The sequence below is a fragment of the Hippoglossus stenolepis genome, chromosome 13 (genome assembly GCF_022539355.2).
Source record: "Hippoglossus stenolepis isolate QCI-W04-F060 chromosome 13, HSTE1.2, whole genome shotgun sequence".
NCBI classification, from domain to species: Eukaryota; Metazoa; Chordata; class Actinopteri; order Pleuronectiformes; family Pleuronectidae; genus Hippoglossus; species Hippoglossus stenolepis.
This window is the reverse complement of record NC_061495.1, coordinates 17,963,118-17,982,309: the sequence shown is the minus strand read 5'-3', so window position 1 is coordinate 17,982,309 and position 19,192 is coordinate 17,963,118. Positions and strand designations below refer to the sequence as shown.

At 43.7% G+C, this 19,192-nt stretch overlaps 1 protein-coding gene across 6 annotated transcripts in view; it reads left to right on the top strand.

Moving 5' to 3' along the window:
• Nucleotides 1-19,192, top strand: part of lmo7a (LIM domain 7a) — a 49,844-nt gene that overhangs the window by 11,256 nt on the left and 19,396 nt on the right. For 4 of the 6 annotated variants that reach the window (XM_047342738.1, XM_047342737.1, XM_047342741.1 and 1 more), the window contains exons 4-8: nt 1,943-2,049; nt 11,801-11,831; nt 13,252-13,365; nt 14,309-14,534; nt 15,301-15,550. In XM_047342738.1, the coding sequence (XP_047198694.1) occupies nt 1,943-2,049; nt 11,801-11,831; nt 13,252-13,365; nt 14,309-14,534; nt 15,301-15,550 (728 nt within the window). Of the gene's footprint in view, nt 1-1,942; nt 2,050-11,800; nt 11,832-13,251; nt 13,366-14,308; nt 14,535-15,300; nt 15,551-15,785; nt 16,065-16,488; nt 16,813-17,100; nt 17,248-17,661; nt 18,431-19,192 lie in introns of all 6 variants that reach the window. The other 2 variants (XM_047342740.1, XM_047342736.1) reach the window with 2 other exon arrangements.

Sequence of the window (19,192 nt, the reverse complement as noted above, 5' to 3'; positions counted from 1 at the left end):
TGAGGTAGCAGTGGGAGGAGATGAACGATCTCAGTGGCCCTGAGGGAGTCTTTACTGATTCAAATGTGTAATCATCTGTGCAACGACAGGCATTTGACCATGTTTTGTTACTGTGTTGGCGTTGTATGTGTGCGTGTTATGACTGGATCGGAACAGGATCCTTCTTTTGGGCCAGTTTCAGACGTATTCTGTGTCCTCTCTGGTTTATTGTGACAAGATTGGAAAATGTGTAGCCTGATATCTTAACCATAGCCTTGCTTGGTGCGAGGGGTCAGCTGAGGGTAATTGTAGAGCGTGCACATCTTGGTGAAACAATGCAGTTGAAGAAATAGAGTGACCACAATGGAAACCAGTGGGATGGACTTTTATGTCAAACCAAACACCTTTTAGAGTCTGATTCCGTTTCTTAGTGTGACTTGCTTAAATCAGGGGGTCCTCAAGTCTGCATGAGAGGATTAGAGGCTGCTGGATGGTTACAGCATATTTAGCAGGATTATGTTCAGGCACAAGTCAGCATAACATTCTTTCAACATCATTATCTCTGCATGTTCTGGGACTGACTGTTGGGCTTTTGGTTTGATAGTAATGAGGATAATTAACATTCGAACTCAAGGTTATAATCATATCTAACGCGCTGATGATTTTAAAGTTACTGTTGTGTTGTTGCTGTTACAGTCTGAGGTAAAGAGACACATTTCAGACTGTACATGCTGCATGCATTGAATAGCAAGGCACAAGTGAGCTATGTTACATGCACAAGTGACGAGAGAGGTCTCACTTATGATCAAAATATCTTCAGATGACGCAAGAGAAGAGAAAATCTTTACAGTGACATAATGACTAAACAGTGACCTCCGTACAGAGGAGGAGGGTGGGTTTGATCCTTGACCTCTAGGGGCCCCGCGGTGACCTGCAGGGCCTGTCAAAGGGCCGTTGAAGGACAAGCAAAGCTGTTAGCAGGAGATGCCTGCAGCGAGAGGTCAGCTCTCCTACCATTTGCTAATAAGCATGTTTGCCATTTAAATATAGAACGAGCTACCCCTTAATTATTCTAGCCCACGATGAAACCATGTGTCATTACACGAAACCCTGTTTAAGCACTAAGTCCCGATGGGAAGTGCAGACTTATAAACAAAGACAGCCGGGATCACGAGTGAAGAAGTCATAACCCCAGAAAGGAATGGTGCTTTAGTGGTTAAGATTTGTATGAAGTGTATGAGTATTTATGGAGAGATTATGTATTTTCACTGTGCTCACACATCTGTACAAAGCATGTGCCCTCATACAAAACGTACGCAACATAAAATGAATCATATACAGGAACGAGGAGGAGAAACCGTCCTTCCACTCCCATGTCCTCACAAGTCGCTTCAGGGGAAATATTTGTCAGTTTCTGTCACCCGGGCTTCATGTTTCATAGCAACAGAATGTCTCCAAAATATTCCACCACCCCGCAGATTCCACAGGTATTCTCGAGTAAAGGGCTTGGCCGGGAAAGGGAGGGGACAGTTTCAGGGTGTGAGAAGAAAGGAGACGACGGCATGGCAGTGTGCTGCCTGTGTCTGTCATTTTTGCACTCGCATGGCCGGTTGGGTGGGGCTTCAACAGAGCTCTGATGTCATCCTTCCCGGTTTTGGCTCCGTCCCCACCCTTCTGCCCAGCCCACAGGTAGCTTTGCTGCTGTCACTCAGCTCCTGTCACGCAGCCTCCCCCACCCACCCCACCCCGCATGTGTGTGTTTGTGTGTTCTGCACTGGGTCACTTCTTATTTGCTGCTACACATGCTCCTCCCCATCCGTCTCCGCTCTCTGGATATGAACTTTGGAAGCAATGAGTTGCAGGCGGTGTCCCTGCCATCCCTGCTAGAGAATTCTTCAGTGATTAGTCTTTTGCTCCTGAAAGTGGACAACCTCCTCATCCCTACTTTGTTCCTTTTGTCCAGGACAACCTCAACGTCTTCCTCAGGGCCTGCGGCAAGCTTGGACTAAAGGAGGCTCAGCTCTTCCACCCCGGAGATCTTCAGGACTTATCCACGAGAGTTACAGTCAAGTAAGTTACTCTCTGATACGCATCATTGTCGTTCACAGAGATGAGATCTGTCTTTTAAACTGACACCAATTCATGATTTTGACTCTTCTATTATTTATCTAGCTTTTTAAGTTTCTGGTTACACTGATCTGTGTATTTTTTCGCTTTGGTCGGAATCAACTCCTTCAAATCAGGCCACGGTCATACACCAATCATCCACAGTTACTTGTTTTAATCTTGTGGCTGATCGATGTATGCATCCATTCTTCTGCACTGCCGGGATGAATGTTTACATGTTCCACACCATCCCCACACACACTCGCATTATTCCAAACCACATGTCTCCTCGCGTGAGCCTTGAATCAAGTTTAACTGCTGAGGTGTTAAAAAAGGTCAGCGCTATTTTCAGTGTGCGTGTACAGTATTCCTGTAGGAGCCCGCACCTGTTGAAGCACGGCGCTGCTCCGTGTGCGTCTTTGAAACGCGATGGAGGTGTTGAGGTGTGAAAACACACAAGTCGGTGGAACAGAGGATGTGCAGAATGAAAGAATCTCTGATCTGATTGAAAGAAAGCTGATTAGATTCACTTGTTTTGTTGCGTGTTTAGCAAATCAGCTAAAAAATGAGATGTGAGAGTAGATAGCTGTTACGTGTTTAAACAGAAAGAAGTTCAGCTTAGATGATGCACAACTTTGCATGCAGGATGGTGATTTCATGATACTTCTATAGTGTTTGTTATTTTCTTGTTTTAGAGAGTTGTTATTGTGTCAATAGTGTGCCAGGCAGACAGGGATGTCGTATGTAGAACAACCTGTTCAGCCTTTACACCGGCGTGTGTGTGTTCAGGAAGCAGAGCACAGTTCATCCACACTGTCTGTGGCTTTACAACACTGTGGAGGTTAAGTGCTTCATCAGCAGGTTGTTTAAACGTAAGCAGTCACTGGTAAATACAACATTTTAGTTTGGAAAAATAATGCAACATGATGTAATGAAGTTGTGGTCCTCTCAACGCTGTGTGTATCTGTCAACTGTGTGTCACTTGGCATCGCACGCAGTTGTGCAATTAAGGTCAGATCGGATGTTTCTCTGAAAAGTTACCACAGCCTCAAGTAACGTTTCTACCATGATCCACCAGAGAATGTCAGTAATCTCTATTTGACTAATATTCATGCTGAGGCCACACACAGGGGCAGATGTACTGTACATACACTGGTACTAAATGAACAAACTGCCGGTTGTTTATTGAGCCTCACCCTCTCCCAGCAGTATCATTATTGCTGTATTGGCTAAATGCTAAATGTCTGTTCCAGTGTCATAAATACAAAGATAAACTTTTATAAACCTCATGCCCCGGTTTCGTTATCAGACGTTCACCCCATTGCGTAATCCTGTACTGTGATATTGGCGGCAAATAGTTTCAAAATTAAATTAAAGTTGAAAGCAATTTGAAATTTATTCTGAGATGAAGAATTACAACTAGACTTTGTTCCATAGAATATGACTCTACTTCATCTTGCATTTGTGAAATTTGTGTTTCTGCATCAAATCCTTAGAATGAGCAACACAAAACCACTTTTCTGAGTGTCCTGCAGCTCGGCTCTGTCCGCCTGCAGGCGGGGGTTTGGTCAGACCGGGGCTCAAAGTCCTATTTTTAGGAGCCGGGAGTCACTTTGACTGGCAGGATTGATTGGAATGGTATCGGGACTCATGGTTGAGGAGCTTTTAATAGATTGTTGTCTCCCTCTAGTACATTCTCTCTCACTTGTGTATTTGTGTGTGTGCATGTGAAAGTTTGAGTGTGGTTACTGGTTTCGATTGTGGTTTTTGAACAAAAGAAGTTGTGTGCTGAAATCAAACGTCTTCAGAGTGTAATGGGGGCCAGGAATAGAAAGAAAACATGTCAACACTTGCAGATACAGTATGTTTATAACACTTTAGGTAACACGCACAGCAGCAGAAAGAAATGTTTCGGCCCAAGGCTCTCTGTGCGGTTCTGAAACACGGGGGTGTGACTGGATTACATGTTGAATGTTACCTGTAATCAAGTACTTTTCCACTGTAGTGTTATGGTTTCTGAACTTCTGGAGTGAATAATCTATGTAAATACCAGGTTTTACAAGTTAAGACAAATGTCAACAGGAAAAACAACCAACAATCCAAAGATCAAGAACGACTGCGTGTTTTCATAAAACACAAGACAAGGACAGATCCTCATTTGAGCCCAGAGGATACACGGTGTGTAAATAGTGTGTTGTTTCAGAAGTTTCCTTTCCTAATCTACTCCCCACAGAAGGGGCCTTACTGCCTCAAAACCCACCAAACCCAAAACTCTGTGGCTGAGGGTCACACCCACATGTGTCTGGGGCTGAACTGCGTTTGTTTATTTTTGTTGCTGTGCATTAGATTTGTAGATTTTGTTAGAAGTGTTATTTACTTCATTTATTATTCCTGTGGTGACTTTGTCACGTAGGGTTTGTCAAGGATTCCGTTCATTCGGAAGAGAACACATACAGAACATACTTTGTGTGTCTTTGATTGCTGCTGCAGACACTAATGCTCACCTCAAATATGCTCGACAGTAGCAGGTTCTCATTTTTACATGAACCTCCTCCAGCTGCTTTGTTCGTGAGTCAGTCGTGATGAATTATACAGGGGAAATGTCTCCACCCGCTCTCGCAGCCTGTTTTCATTGGCCCCACAGTTTTTCTTTCGCTAAAACTTTACACAAGTAGAAAAATGTGGAGGTGTTTGTGTTTGTGGGCCCAATTATGTGGTTCCCGAGCTGCAGTATTTATAACAGGAGATGGCACACGGAGAGTAACACGAGGAGATAATCCCAAACATGGCTGCAGCCAGTGGACGTTTTTCAATGTTACCTATCAGAGAGTATAGGCAAATGAACAGAGCAGAGAGAGAGAGAGAGAGAGAGAGAGAGAGAGAAGTTTCTATCAGCTGTCTTTGCCCCTGGTGTGTGTCCAACTGCCACTCCCTTAAACCCTGTCTGACAGGTGCTTCGCTCAGCTTCCCTATTCTCTGGTTCAGCAGCAGTGATGGGGGGCCTGCTGCTGCTGTGTGCTGATTTTCACTGTTACACTTCTATTATTAGCTTTTCTTGGCAAAAGCCTTTTAAAGCAACAATCTGACATTTAATTTCCGTCATTAACTTGGGTATCTGCAGCAACTTGAATAAACACTATGAAAGTGTGATTCTTCAAGTCGTTTTTTTTGCAATAAATGTAAAATATTGTTTTATCTAGTTACGGCTCCTCGAATGTGAATATTTACTGGTTTTCTTTTACTTCTATGATAATAGATAAAATGATAACAAAAACGTTTGGGGAAATTGTGATGGGATTTTTTCCGACTTTTTATGGACCTAAAGATTAATGGAGAAACTTGTTCACAAATTAGTTAGTAGTGAGTCTGATCAAATAATGTAAATCTGCCAATACGAGCCTTTCAGAGACAAATCGGTATCTTCATTTACTGCGTTATTTATGTTTCTATAATTATATTTCTTAGATTTTAAATATGTTCTTTATATTTACATTTTAGATTTAAAAAAATATTTTCTTACATAAGTTATATATTTAGTTGTATTTGTGTCTTCTTTTTACTTATAATTACTTCTAATAAAGTTTATCCAATGATAAATTGGTATCAGAATTTTTTGTAATTCTTTTACTCCCTTACATCTGTATCGGGCCCCCAAAAATCCTTATTAGTCTGGCTCTAATATTAATCAGTCGAAAATAAGAAGCGGATTCAACTGTATTTCCACTGAAAAATACTTTCATTGATTTAGGATTGATTGGTTTTATTGAACTAAGCCTACATGAGATACACTGAATGTCACACATTGATGTTTTGAGATAGTTGCTAACAGCTACGTGTGCTGAGAACACGACTCAATACATAAAAGCTTGTGTTATTTCAACAGCCATAAAAGATTATTGCATGTCAGCTCTAACCTTTGAGCTCTGCAGTCGTATTGGCCTTAACCACTTAATCTGCAGTGCATACTCCCTCTATTGCTTTGTGTTGTGAAACCTGCTCTCCGATAAAGAGGTTTATCAGCCACAAGAACGTTCAATATCAGATTTGTCGTGTAGCATGACGGACTGTTGTGATAAACATGGCGTCCCCCACATCACCCACGTGTCATTCTCCATCCAGGACAACCACACTCACAGAGGTGTAACGCTGACCAGACTGAATCTGAATCATCATTGGAGGACTCATGACTCACCGGCTGCATTGGACCAACTCTGTCCATTTCTAAAGACTGCTCAGAAAATGACGCATCTTAAAAAGGCTCAATTTAATTTTATCCACTTCCTTTAGACCCTAAAAATGCTTCTCAGCAGCCTAGACTCCAAGTCGGAGAAGGACCACGAATCCAAGGACACACTGGCTTGTCCCTAATGGCGTTAAATGTCAGCGGATTACTTTACACTTGACCTCTATGAATGTTTCAACAAGAGCCATTTGTCACAGAGCTAACTCTTAAATGGGACATCTGGCTCCACAGGCGGAAATTACAGCGCGTGGAACCGAGGATGCACGCGTCATTATCCTGCACTGTTACACATTATACTGTCACACTGTTGCTAAGGAGCTCTAATGCTTATTCCGCCTGTTTCAGTGTCTAAGCTACATGAAGCTCAGACTTGTCTCTCTCATACTTACTGTACATTGCAGTGGGTGTGGGAGGAGTTACAGCATCATATCAGGCAATAAAGGGTTTATATACTGTAGGTGTTGTTAAACTAGATGCCTTAGATGGTAAACTTTGAGCAGTGGTGGAAATGAATTAAATTCATTCAAGCTTCACCAAATTACACACACTCACAGATATCAGTCCTCTAAATGTGCCGGATTTGTTTCGTCGAGCATGAATTGTTCTCTGGGAAAACAGGGAAATGTTGAAAAAACGTTATGTCAAAGAAAGTGAAAAAAAGTCCCTGGATCTGTACGGTAATTCGGATCCACACCAAAATTTAATTGGTTTTCACCCGGACCCATACCACATCCTTCCACGAACCACGCACACACCACACAACGTGTAAAACATGTCATCTTATAAAATATGATTTTAAGCTTACAACCCATCAGCATATAAAGGAGGTAAAAAATGTCAATGTCGATAATAATAATAATGTTTTAAATAAAATTATGATACAGCAACTGATATTGAGGAATAGTTAAAGCAGCTATAATCAATATTTATCAATTACAAAACAGTGTGAAAAAGGTTCCTAGTGATGAATTATGACCCGAATCTGCAGCTTCACTTTGTGTTATAGTGAGTTTCAGCTCATTGTAGCTGCCTAGCCCATAACTTCAATGGTCTGGTTCATTCTCTCACATACTGTTATTATTGGTGACTAACTGGTGAACACAGTGGAGGATTTATCAGCTGAAGGGCCAAATATTCCCCTGAGGAGTTGGTAGAACCCAAAAACAGAGCAAAAAAGAAAGGGAACTTTCCGTTCACATGATCCCGATGAGGAACACGACTCCAAAGGACTGATGATGTTTTTCTTCATAACTTCTGGATGTTCAAATAAGTTTGATAACTCATTCCCCATATCGGCTTAAAAAGGTGTTGATATGTCAATATTGTGTTCACAACAATGACACAAAATTATGTATTTAATATAAGAGTACATTTGAAGGCAGAACCTTTACTTGTAATCTAGTTTTACACTCTCATTTTACTCTTTTGTTTTTTTATTTGAAGTAAAGAATTTATGTACTCCCCTCTGTGACCTCCACTTACTGACAGAACAAATCCCCCGCAGAGACGGGTCCAAAGTCTCACTCGTCGTGATTTAGCAAATTATTGACATGGGGCTCGACTACTCTCCAAAAAAGAAACTGCCCAACAGAGGCATGTAGATCAAAAATGTCCTTCTCCTATGAGGAATGTCAGTGAACCTCTGTGCACAATAGAGAAAGAGGAGTGGTTATGTGAGGCGATTACATGATGTGGATTATGTAATCGCCTCCTTGGCTGCGGATCAAACCAAATGTTTGAACAACCTGAAGGAATGTGCCGTTTCTCATACAAATTTGGACGCACTACACAGCCTCTTATCAGAATTTATTCAACATCAAGAGATATTGCACCTTGTACATATTGTAGCGCTCTTGAATCAACGCAAAGAGGACGGGGCGAAGTGCCCCGTGTGTTGGCGTTCTGGGTGTGGCTCACTGAGCTGGCACTGCTCTGGTTCCACATTTTAATATGTGGCACCGCTGTCGCTTCTCATTGCAGTGTTTCGTAAACTCTGTACAGATTATTCAATGATGGTGCACGGCCAAATAAAGTTTCTACACCGCGGACCAGGCCACAGCTGTATAAATACAAAAACGGCCAATACAAGGGTTATAGTTGTGCTCTGTAGATGAGTTGGAGAAGGAAATGCCAGCCTCACCCTGTGTCCTGACTCACAGAGGCTGCAGTGTCTGTGACGAGTGTGACACAATGATGCCCGACACTGTCTCACCCGCAGCTGATCCCTCTGTTCAGAACACGTCTATTTTTGTAAGACTCATAAGAGCTTAGGTATTTTTATGATAATGCAAGAATAGATAAAAGGATTTTACATCTGCTGTTACTGCCCGCACGAGAGCAAGGGATCTTCATTGCTGAGGTAGGATTCAGATCGTAAACACAGGCTTAGATCTTTGTCTGCTGTTGCCGCGGTGTTTTTAGTGGAAATGCATGGACTCTGTCACATTATGTCATCTCGCTTCTTTCCTGTAGATTTATTTTCTTGCTGTAGATCTTATCATTTTTTGGGGCTCTGTGGCGGCAAAGGAAAGTGATTGACATGATAGAAAATCTCATTAACAAGTTGTTTGTCTAACATTTGAATGGTGGCTTTCGTTTCGTATCTTTCTCTTTGTCTCTGGTTTGCGTTGGCAGAACACGCAGTTTCACTGAAAAATCTAATATTTCAAGTTTGGCAAAAAGTGATGACAAGCCTGTTATGTTAGAAAAGCATACTTGTTATGATGTGTTTGTAACAGTATAAAAGTAATTTTGATCATTTTTCAAGAGCTTGTTGTCTGATATTTTCCACGTGTTTGACATTGTGCGGTTGATGGTTGTGTAGCAGCAGAAGTTGACCTCCAGATGTTGACTTGCACTTGTGTGTCTGTGGATCTTTTGGATTTCTACTGGAGGTCAGATGAAGAGTCACTGTCTGGAGATGGATTTGACGTCTCTCACCCTTTGACCTCTGCAAGAGTGTGAAGATATGAATGTCAGAGGTTGAGGATAAAGCCTGAGAAAAATGTCTTGTGGACGTCCCGTTCATTTGTCAAGCCGGAGGGTTTAACTGTCAGAACTCTGGATACCTACTGGACCACATTGTCTCAGGGCACCTCACTAAACGTCTGTTGCACATTTTTTGTTCTATCTATTTGACCTCATATTTCTTGTTAACTCAAGTGAACTGTGGTATTCACAAATGTCAGACGAGCATCTGCTCAGCATAGTTCAAACACTATTACTACTTCAGAGAAGTTATTCCTAACCTGTGCTCTCTGTAAAGAGCTTGTCTGGTGACGTTTTGTGCTCAGTCATATGAGTGCTCAGCTGATTCCAACAGACTACAGTAATGTCCCGAGGCCCTTAAGGCCTGAAAATAGCCCTTTTTATTTTCTCCTCTCTTAAGCTATTACCCCGAACCATAAATGAGCATTAAGAGAGATGTGGTGGTAGTTTTGGTACACTGCAGCTCAGCTTATTTTCTGGACCTGGCTGCCACTGCTATAATCTTAAAACGTTGTGACCGTGTTCCAAGCCACACAAGAGAGGGCATTTTTTCCTGCTGCTGCTTTTATTGGGTCCATAAATTTGTAATATGCCAAATTGGTAAACGCCCATTTCAGTTTTTCACCGCTGGGGAATAAGAATGTTGGAAACCCCTGGTGTGAGATGACGCATGCTGGTGGGAAAGTTGAGCTGCTTCCCATCCAGTTAAATGGTGTCGGTGGTGTAAGAAGTGCTCAGATCCTCAGAACCGACAGAGTAATGTAAAAATACTCTATTACAAGTAAAGGTTGTGCATTCAAAGCAAACAGTGTCAACAAACAGCTAAAAACACTATTTTAATAAGAACATTGTAGCAAAAACACATTTTGATGGTGTAGAAGTATTCTCTTGTGGTGATGAACCTACAGAGAAGTATCCGTCCGCTCGGCTTTACAGCGATTTGCTGCATGGTTCACGCTCACTGTTCTCATATGCATCGAATCTGGTTGCAGTCGGCAGGTGTTTTCAGTGAAATAAAAAAGTCTGAAATATCACTGTGCACCACCAGCTCAGCACCAAACCACAGACAGATGCAGTTAGCAGCTAGCTGTTAAATACAGTGCAGTATTTATCATTTAGGGACCAAGAACACAGCTGAAAAAATACCTTTGTCAAAGGAATGATAGGGTTGCTAGGTAACATGTGTATTTGTATACAGCGTATGATGACAAGTTTACTACCAATAATGAAATATCAATGTTTGGTTAATAAATACCGTAAAATTGCCAAATAATCAGTTACTACAGGTTTAGTACCAAAGTACGAAAGTAAGAGAACCTAAAAAATGGCCCCTGTGAGTGTATTACATAATTACATTGTGTAACACTGATGCATCGACGCACATGCAGCATGTTAGTGACGTAGGATACTTCCAGTTGGGTCATGAGATAGATCTGTGGGATGGAGAGGTGATATGTATGAATCATTTGAGCAGTTACTCATATAAATCAATCTGAGAAATGTTCGCCCCTAAACTCATATTTATTATGTTTTATATTAAGTTAACTCATTTTAACTCGGGCTCAAAATCTCAGAAATCAGTTTAAGATTAAAATTGCGTGTTTTATTATGAATCCTTGCTTGTTTCCTTCACCTAAAGCAACTGACTTGAACCCATTTGATTGACAGGCAGTCATTTCGGGCGCACCTACATGCATCACGCTCTCAGCAGGAGTTCCGCCGGCTCCGCCTGAGGGGACTGGCCTGTAAGAAATCAAGTGTTCATGGGCAGAACTATCCATTACCACATGAGAGCAGGAAGGATGTGAAGCAGACTATATATCCTCCTCACTGTCACTGCTGTGGAGACTTTATGTGCTGTAGCTGTTTATCACTGTTTATAGGCCTCGTTAAATAGACACTACAGTCAACCTAGGTGACAGGTTCTCAGTGTGCACACAGCAGAAAGGTAATATCAGGCCCGCAGGTTGAGACTGGGGCCGTTGTTTGGTTTCGCAGGAGCAAGAGCGAACAGACGTGTTCCTGGGAAAGTGATTTGCTGACTGTCACACCCCAGAAATATGACTGAAAGTCTGTGTGACCCTGCGTCGCTGCTTAAAGCTCTGGTTCTCCAACAGTGGAGCCTTGTTTGGTTTTCAAATGTCGTATTTTCAGTCATTACTTTTATCATCTGTTTGGGCTCTTTTTATGACCCTAAACTTGAAAGACTAAAAGTTCCTGCAATTGCTTGATTTTGCGATAAGTAGAAAAATACGCACACAGATGTCGTTCAATCCTACCTTTTTTATTTTTTTTACAGAAAAGTGTAGTTGTTATTGCCCTCTGCTTTTGTTTCTGCTGTGTGAGAGTGAGTGAAGGGCTGACAGTCGTCTGGATTGTGCTTTCACTTTCCAGCTCTTTCATTGCCTCTAACACACAGACCCCCTTTTATTGTCATTTCCTCTCATACACATACACCTCTCTTTTCTGCTCTGTCTCTCGCAGGCATCAAGAGACCAACCGGAGGCTGAAAAATGTGAGTGAGCAAATATCAACCATGTCTTCTGTTTGTCTCTTTTCCAGATGTTTGAATTGTGGACCTGATTGAATCCTTAAACATCATTTATCTCCAGAGACCGTCGTATTCAGGCATCATTAGAGAACAGTTTATTTGTCCCTACCGCATTTTGTGCCTCTGTAATGATCTAATTCATCACATGTACAATCATGCACTTACATTAACATTTAGATGTCCAACACAAAACTTTCAGTGAACCATCAAAATATTGGTTACTCTATTGCACACACTTTTTCTAAATAGGTAAAATTTTTGTAAGCGGTTTAATAAAACAAAGATTTTCCTCCAGATTCTTGTGAGTGTCACACTAAGAGATCACATGGACGCCTTGCACAACGTGCACGCTATATCCAAAGGGTAATGTGATGAAATTAGACAACCAGAATTCCAACCAGGCTCAATATGTCAAAAGACAGACAGAAAACTTGTAAAAGTAAATAATTGATCTGTGTTATTTACATTACTCCCTGAGTTTGTCATATGAGTTTATGGAAGGAGACAGACGAGCTTCTCCTGCACTCAATACCAGATCAGGTGCCTGGGAAAGTAACTACAATGTGTTTGTGTCCCCAAAACAAATTAAGAAAAAAACTTTTTTTTTAAAAAAAAGACTAAAACATTTGATCTGTTTTCATCTTGGTGAAATGTCTTCTTCCTTCATTTAGTTTGGTTTTAAGGTCTTTCCTGTAAGTTTGCAGTTGTAAGGACAGAGACATGACATAAGGATGAGGAGGTTGATTTAACACAGCTCGTATTCTCTGAGATATTTTTCCCATCAGGTGATATTAGTCATAGATTGTACTTCAAGTATCATTTGCAAGTGACGTCATTGCAGGAAATAGGGTTGGACAATTCAATTATATCAAGATAAACATTTTCATGTCAGTAGATATCGATCATTATCACGATAAATGTCACTTTATTATTTCATATTTGCTCCTGAGTAACGGTCGTAGTTTTAAACTCTTGCGATAATTATTAATGTTGTTTATTTGCTCAGCCCGAGCAGGAAACACTGCGTCTGTCATCACAGCCTCATCGCTGCAACAATAATCATTTATTTTGAACTTGCATGGCATAAACCCAAAGAGCTGACTTGTCAGTCTGAATGGTTTCATGTGTGATGGGGGACCAGCATAATTGATGTAGGGCATTACATGTCCCCGTCCGACCGAATAATACACACACAAATGGCAGCAGAGCAGAGTTTTCTGGATGAGCCTGGAAACAAGAGGGTGCTGTGACCCCAGCTCATAACAATCACCTGCTTTAGCACCGCACAGAACATTCACCAGTGAGGGTATGAAGGTATCACTATGATCTGATTGTGTCCGATAAGAACTGGATTTCCCTTACATGTCTGATTTCCTCTCTCCAGGTGTTGATCACCATTTTCTGGCTCGGCAGAAGAGCTCAGTGCGACAGAGTCTACGATGGACCTCACCTGAACTTCAAGGCATTCGAGGGATTATTGGGCACAGCACTGTACAAGGTAAACTCACTGTGCACTTTGAGCTGGCTTATCCCTGCTGTCATGAAACAAAAGCTTAATTTTCCTCCTTGAAACCAGGAATAGCATGAATGAAATCCTCTTTTACAACCACTGCTCAGTACATTTATGTATCCTCCCTGGTATGTGGACTATGCTGCGGAGGAATGAGCGTGATAGGCCGAGGTGGCCGCTGATCGCTGGCCTCGAAGGAAACCAAAGCTAGGTTAAGTCACAAATGACCTGATCCCTCGACTCAGCTATTCTAATCTTGTTTACAGCGCAGTGCACAGTTCATGCGAAAAGTTACCACGTTTATTTCCCCGAGGAAGCACGTTTCCTCACCCTCCCCAGCTCATGCCAGTGTTGAATTTGACACTTTGCTTTCTCATAGATTTATCGGCGGGTGGCGTGCGAGGCCCCCGTAATTCAACTCACTACAGGGGTTTTTCAGTTACTGTACGCCTTGTACATTTAGCCGTGGTAATCCGAGTTCAGTGGCACGGGCTCAGGCTGGGTTTAGTTTGTGGATTTGTATTGTCTGGGAGGCTTCGGTGGATTAAAGATCTGAAAATCATTTTCTTTTAATGTGGTTGACAAGTTTTTGCTTGTTTATAGCCGCGCTGGGTAAGTGTTTATGGCGTTTGTGTGCAATGACATTCTTCTCATGCAGTAAACACAGTCATCAAGGGTGCATGGATCATGGCTCTGGTTGTTGAATAGAAAACAATGAGGTTATTCTATTTAAATTGCAGCATGCTTTTTCCCGGTATAGACCGTATGGAAATATATATTTACAGTAGCTGAGTCTGCAAGAATGAGAAGAGGAGACAGCTCAGACTTCACACTCTACCTGGGAGAGCTCCCATGCACACAACACACCGCAGAGCTAAATATTGTAATTGGCATGCTATTATCTGACTGTCTGCTTGTGTGTGTGTGAAAGGCTCTGCAGGAGTCGTCCAGTCAGAAAGGCAGCAACGTCAGAGACAGTGGTTTTGGAGATAGCTGGTACTCTGAGCGAGAGGAGCTCTACCAACTGAGAGAAGGAGGAGGAGGAGGCAGCGGCGGCAGCGGACACAGGAGAGACGACTCCCTGGACAGTTTGGACTCTTTGGGATCCCGACCTCACAGCATCTCCTCCGACACCACCCTTAAAGGCAGCAGCGAGGGTAAGGAGATGTATTGTCATTTGCATTCACAAACAAACAGGAGCACATATATAGACGGTCTCGTGCAAAACTGAAGAACTTCTTCTACTTTTTCCCCTATTAAACTTGTATTTATGGCATTTAAGAAGACGCAGCATAATTTTTGCCTCAGTACATTCTCATCAAAGAGGTCTGCCTTTTTCTCAAATTGTATTTGTGCATCAATATTTATGATCCAGTTCATCTGTCTTGAACTTCAAATATTTGAACAGGGTAGATATGCTCCACCAGAGCCAGCGTGTTGACTCCCATTTATGAAAACAAATGCATATCGCCCTCTAGTGGTGCGCTTTTGACAGGGAATATTTTCAGTGAAAATTCACCCAGGTTAGGCAGGAGATGGATATCAACACTGAGGCCTGTCTGGTTTCATGACAGATTTATAGTTCCCTGTAAGAGAGTGAAGTTCTCGTCAGTGATCCCAGAGCAGTCCGACCTCCCCTTCGTAAAGAGAGAGCAGTGAGACATTCCACAGTCGTCCACACCAGCTTGTAAATGAGGAGGCCTCCGCTCCCCACCCTGCACCCCTCTGTTACTCCTTCAAAGTCATGCCAGAACACACAGCACACTCCCCTCACTCTTTCCTCTGTTCTCACCTCGTTTGTCCTCTTCGCTATACCTCCTCACCTCCAACAGACATCTGCCTTCTCCTTCTCTGCCTCGCAATCATAACCTGTCTTCTTCCCCATGTTTGTCCCTCGCTCCTGCGTCCTCTTCCGTGCTCCAGGTTGTTGCAGTGACACCGAGGCCGACTCCGTCTTCAGGATGGCTGAGAACAAGGACGGCCTCAGTTACCGGCGGTCAGTCGTCATCACGCCCAAGACCACCACCCAGTTCAACCAGTTTCTGCCCAGTAAGGACAAAACTTCGGGTTACGTGCCCGCTCCTCTGAGGAAGAAACGGGCAGAGCGCCACGAGGACAACAGGCGTAGCTGGGCCAGCCCCATATACACGGAGCATGACGGCACACTCACCAGGTACAACACACACGACAGTAAAGTGTTTGAAGGTGCCGTTTATAATCTTTAACTTTGTTTCCCTCTTAAAAGCATCGTAACAGAAAGTGATGGGTTCAATTTTACGTCGTGGCTGTTTTTGTCTCCGTCTTCCTGTCACTCTCGGTGTTTGTGCTGTCTCCAAATGGTCAATGGTGTTGTTTTTCATTTTGCTCTGGCGCGAAACGGCGCTTTCCTCCGACTGCTTTGGAAAAAGTCAAGCGCCCCAGAGTTCCTCGCCCGACGCTCAGCTACAGTGGGCGTACGAGTACGAGAGCGGCAGTGAGTCAGACGTAGACCGGCCGGACCCGGATCTGGTTCTGGACGATCTGGCCAGCAGACGCTTCCATAGCCCCTCCCCAGCTCCCCCCACCAACTTCGCCGTGCCCATCAGTCCCCAGGCAGGAGGGAGGGCAGCTGAAGGTGGGAGGGGCTCCTCGCCCAAGGTCACTATGGCTCCCACTGTGGCCGCTCAACAGAATGTGGCCTGCCTCAGGTCAGAGAACACGAAGCTGCGGTGTGACTTTGATTTGCCTGCGTGATGACATCATTGCTTCTCTCACCCTCAGTTTGCATGGTTAACTGTAACCATGAGTGGTTGGTCGTAGTGTGCAGCATCTAACAGCTCTGAAGTCTTCGGTTTGTTGGTTTCCGTTTGACTTGTGTTGAGTTTTAGCCGCAGCACGTCCTCATTTGCTCCTTCTGCATTCTACCAGCTTGGAGGAGGGATTTGAGTTGGCAACATATTTCCTCAAATCATTTTTTGGCTCCTTCACAGTTTGGTTTTTGAGCTTGCGTTGGTTTGCTATTTCTTGCGTCATCTCATTTGAAGTGCTCGTGGAATGTGCTCCTCTCTGCGTGACTTTTCGTGCAGTGAACACAATTTTGACACGTGTCGGTTGGCCTTCTCCCTCGAGCAGCGGTGGCGGCATCGACGGCGGGGAAACGCCGCCACCCCACCACAGCTCCGTGAGGGTGGACCACCGCCGAGCCGTTAGGACTGACAGCGTGTTCGGGGAAATTTACGACGACTCTGAGGATGACGACGATGATGTGGGCTATGCCGACCCCGTCCAAGATGATCTCTACACCCGCAAGATGGGTGTCAAACCGGAGCCTTTGGGTAACGTGTCTTATGACAAGTTCTTACCCAAGTTCTGGACACCTGAGGAAGACGTTCACATACAGAAGATCAAACTGGGCTCTCAGACGAGGCCCTGGTATAAGAAGATGCAAGGCTTCAGGTGTGTGAGGGCATTGAAACACAGCTCATACTGCACATGCACACGTAGGCTTATAACTTCACGGAAATAATTTATTTTCTGCTTCTTGCATTACCTTTTCCGACTTGACACACTTAATTCTTACTTGCCATCCTTACTTGCATGCCAGTTTCACCTGTACACTGTCCGATTGAAAATGTGGTCTGCTCAATCAATTCTTATTTTTCTTTCTCCTTCCCTGCTATTGCCTCCTCTCTTTCTCCCTGTTCTCTACCTCTGTCCCCTTCTCCTTCGTCAACCCTGCTGTAGCCCTAAGAAGACGATTTCTTCGTCAGACGATTCGGACTGTGACACCAGTCCTCGGCTCTCCTCCGCCCCCTCTCCCTGCGGCCCCTCTCCCTCTCACTCCCACACACACAAGGCCTCGGCTCACACCGCCCTCGTTGTGGGGAAAAGGTCGATACAGCTGCACGATTGTGACAATGAAGGAATGTTTTAGAGCATTCAGATTTAATTTGAGTAATATAAGCGGCTGCATTTCTGATGAGCTGCTTCCTAATATACTAATGATATAATACACAGAAGAGCTACTGCAGTTTCCCTAACATGCATCATTAAATAGACGGCCTCTTCGCAGTATCATATCTTAATTACTGCCTATTCTAGTGAAGATTTAAAGCAATTATATTCAGATTCATATTTCATAGCAGTGTGATTGTAAAATCCTGATTTGGTCAATATCTTTTGAATCAAATACCACCACCTTTTGCTGCTTATTGTATATTTTCCTCCTTTTCTTGCTCTTTCATCCAGTTCACATGCATGCACTCATCACCTCTCTGTCCTTTTTTCCTCCTGCCCGCCCTGCAGTTCTCACATCCAACCACACACTCCCCCACAGCTCCCCGAGACACAGCCCCCTCTGTTACAGCCTCCCCCTCTGGTGTTCCCCCCAGTGGACCCCACCTCAGGTCCCTGGCTGGTCAAATGCGAGAGGTGGCCTCTCCTGGGGCGCCACGACCCCAGGGAGCCGCCAGACCCTTTTGATTATGAGGGCATGTTCCCCGACCTGGAGAACGATGACATGTTTGCCAGGCGGACCCTGGCCTTCCAGTCCAACACGGACCTGGCCATGATGAAGTCTCAGCTGCCCCACAAACGCCGACTCTACACATCTGAGCCGCAACTCAATATCATCACCCAGCAACACGGCCGCGGCGGCACAGAGGAGAGCGACTTCCCTGACATCGAGCAGGACGATGTGGTGTATCGTAAGGAGAAAACCCAGCAGACTCAGCGACCACTCTCGGGAGCCCCTGACAACTACGCCCCCATGCCCATCCCGGAGCCGTGGGCTCTGCCTCCCGACCTCAAAGCCAAGCTCCTCTGCCCGCCGTGCCCTCTGACCCAGAAAGCGGCAACAAATAAAGAGGATCAGGTTGAGATGGAGCCGCGTCCTAAAACGGATGACATGCTGATTCGTAAACTTGGAGCTTGTTTTGATCAGAATCAATCAGCCAATCAGATGACTCCCTCAGTGCCTTCTTCCTGTAGCGAAGGTGACCTGCAGAGGTGGCAGGCTATCAGGGAAGCCAGCCGGCTGAGATATAAGAAGAGGCTCTTGGTGGAGAGGCTAGCTGCTCTGAAGCTGTAGAAACATGTCGATGCAACTGTAGCTTCTCTTTACTTTGTAGGTTTTGTCTTCCATTTTTTTTCCTTTTCAGTCTTTATATATTCTGTCTGATGCTGAGTTGTTCTGGACAGCATGTTTTTAAGGCCTTCGCTGTTAGAGATGAGAGTTGTACCAGATTAAACTCTCGTATCTGAAAACTACTATGCAATGTTTGCATTCACTGGATCAGTTTTGTGTGTTTCAACAGAAAATGCAGCAAAGGACATGTGGTGAAATTCACTACAGTAGTAACCCTGAAATACTACATGGTTTTTCTGCACAGTGAATATATGGTATATTGTAAGTGCAAGTTTTGGATGTCCAGGTTGCACTTTAAACCCACAACTGTTGTGTATTTTGAAGTGTGATTTATGAGCAAAACAGCATAAACTCATTCAAGTTGTTTGATTCATGATGAGTTTTTGTGAAGAGACTCAAATTCTACATTTTATTTTTTGGTTTGCTTTTCCCATCGGACCGAGTTTGCCTGTGATTCAAAAAAATAAAGAAGAGAAGAGAATTGATGAAGTTGTGATGCGTTGCATTGAACTGGCCATTTGTTGAACTTTTATAACTTCCACAGAAACGTGGATCTGACCAAAGTACAGAGTTGTTTTCCTCCACACAGGGAACTTCACACTGACATGTAAGGCTGAAAGTGCAGCAGCATGAGCGTGTGGAGGAGCCTCGAGTAATATCCAGACATTAACCTCCCAAAGACTGACTTTC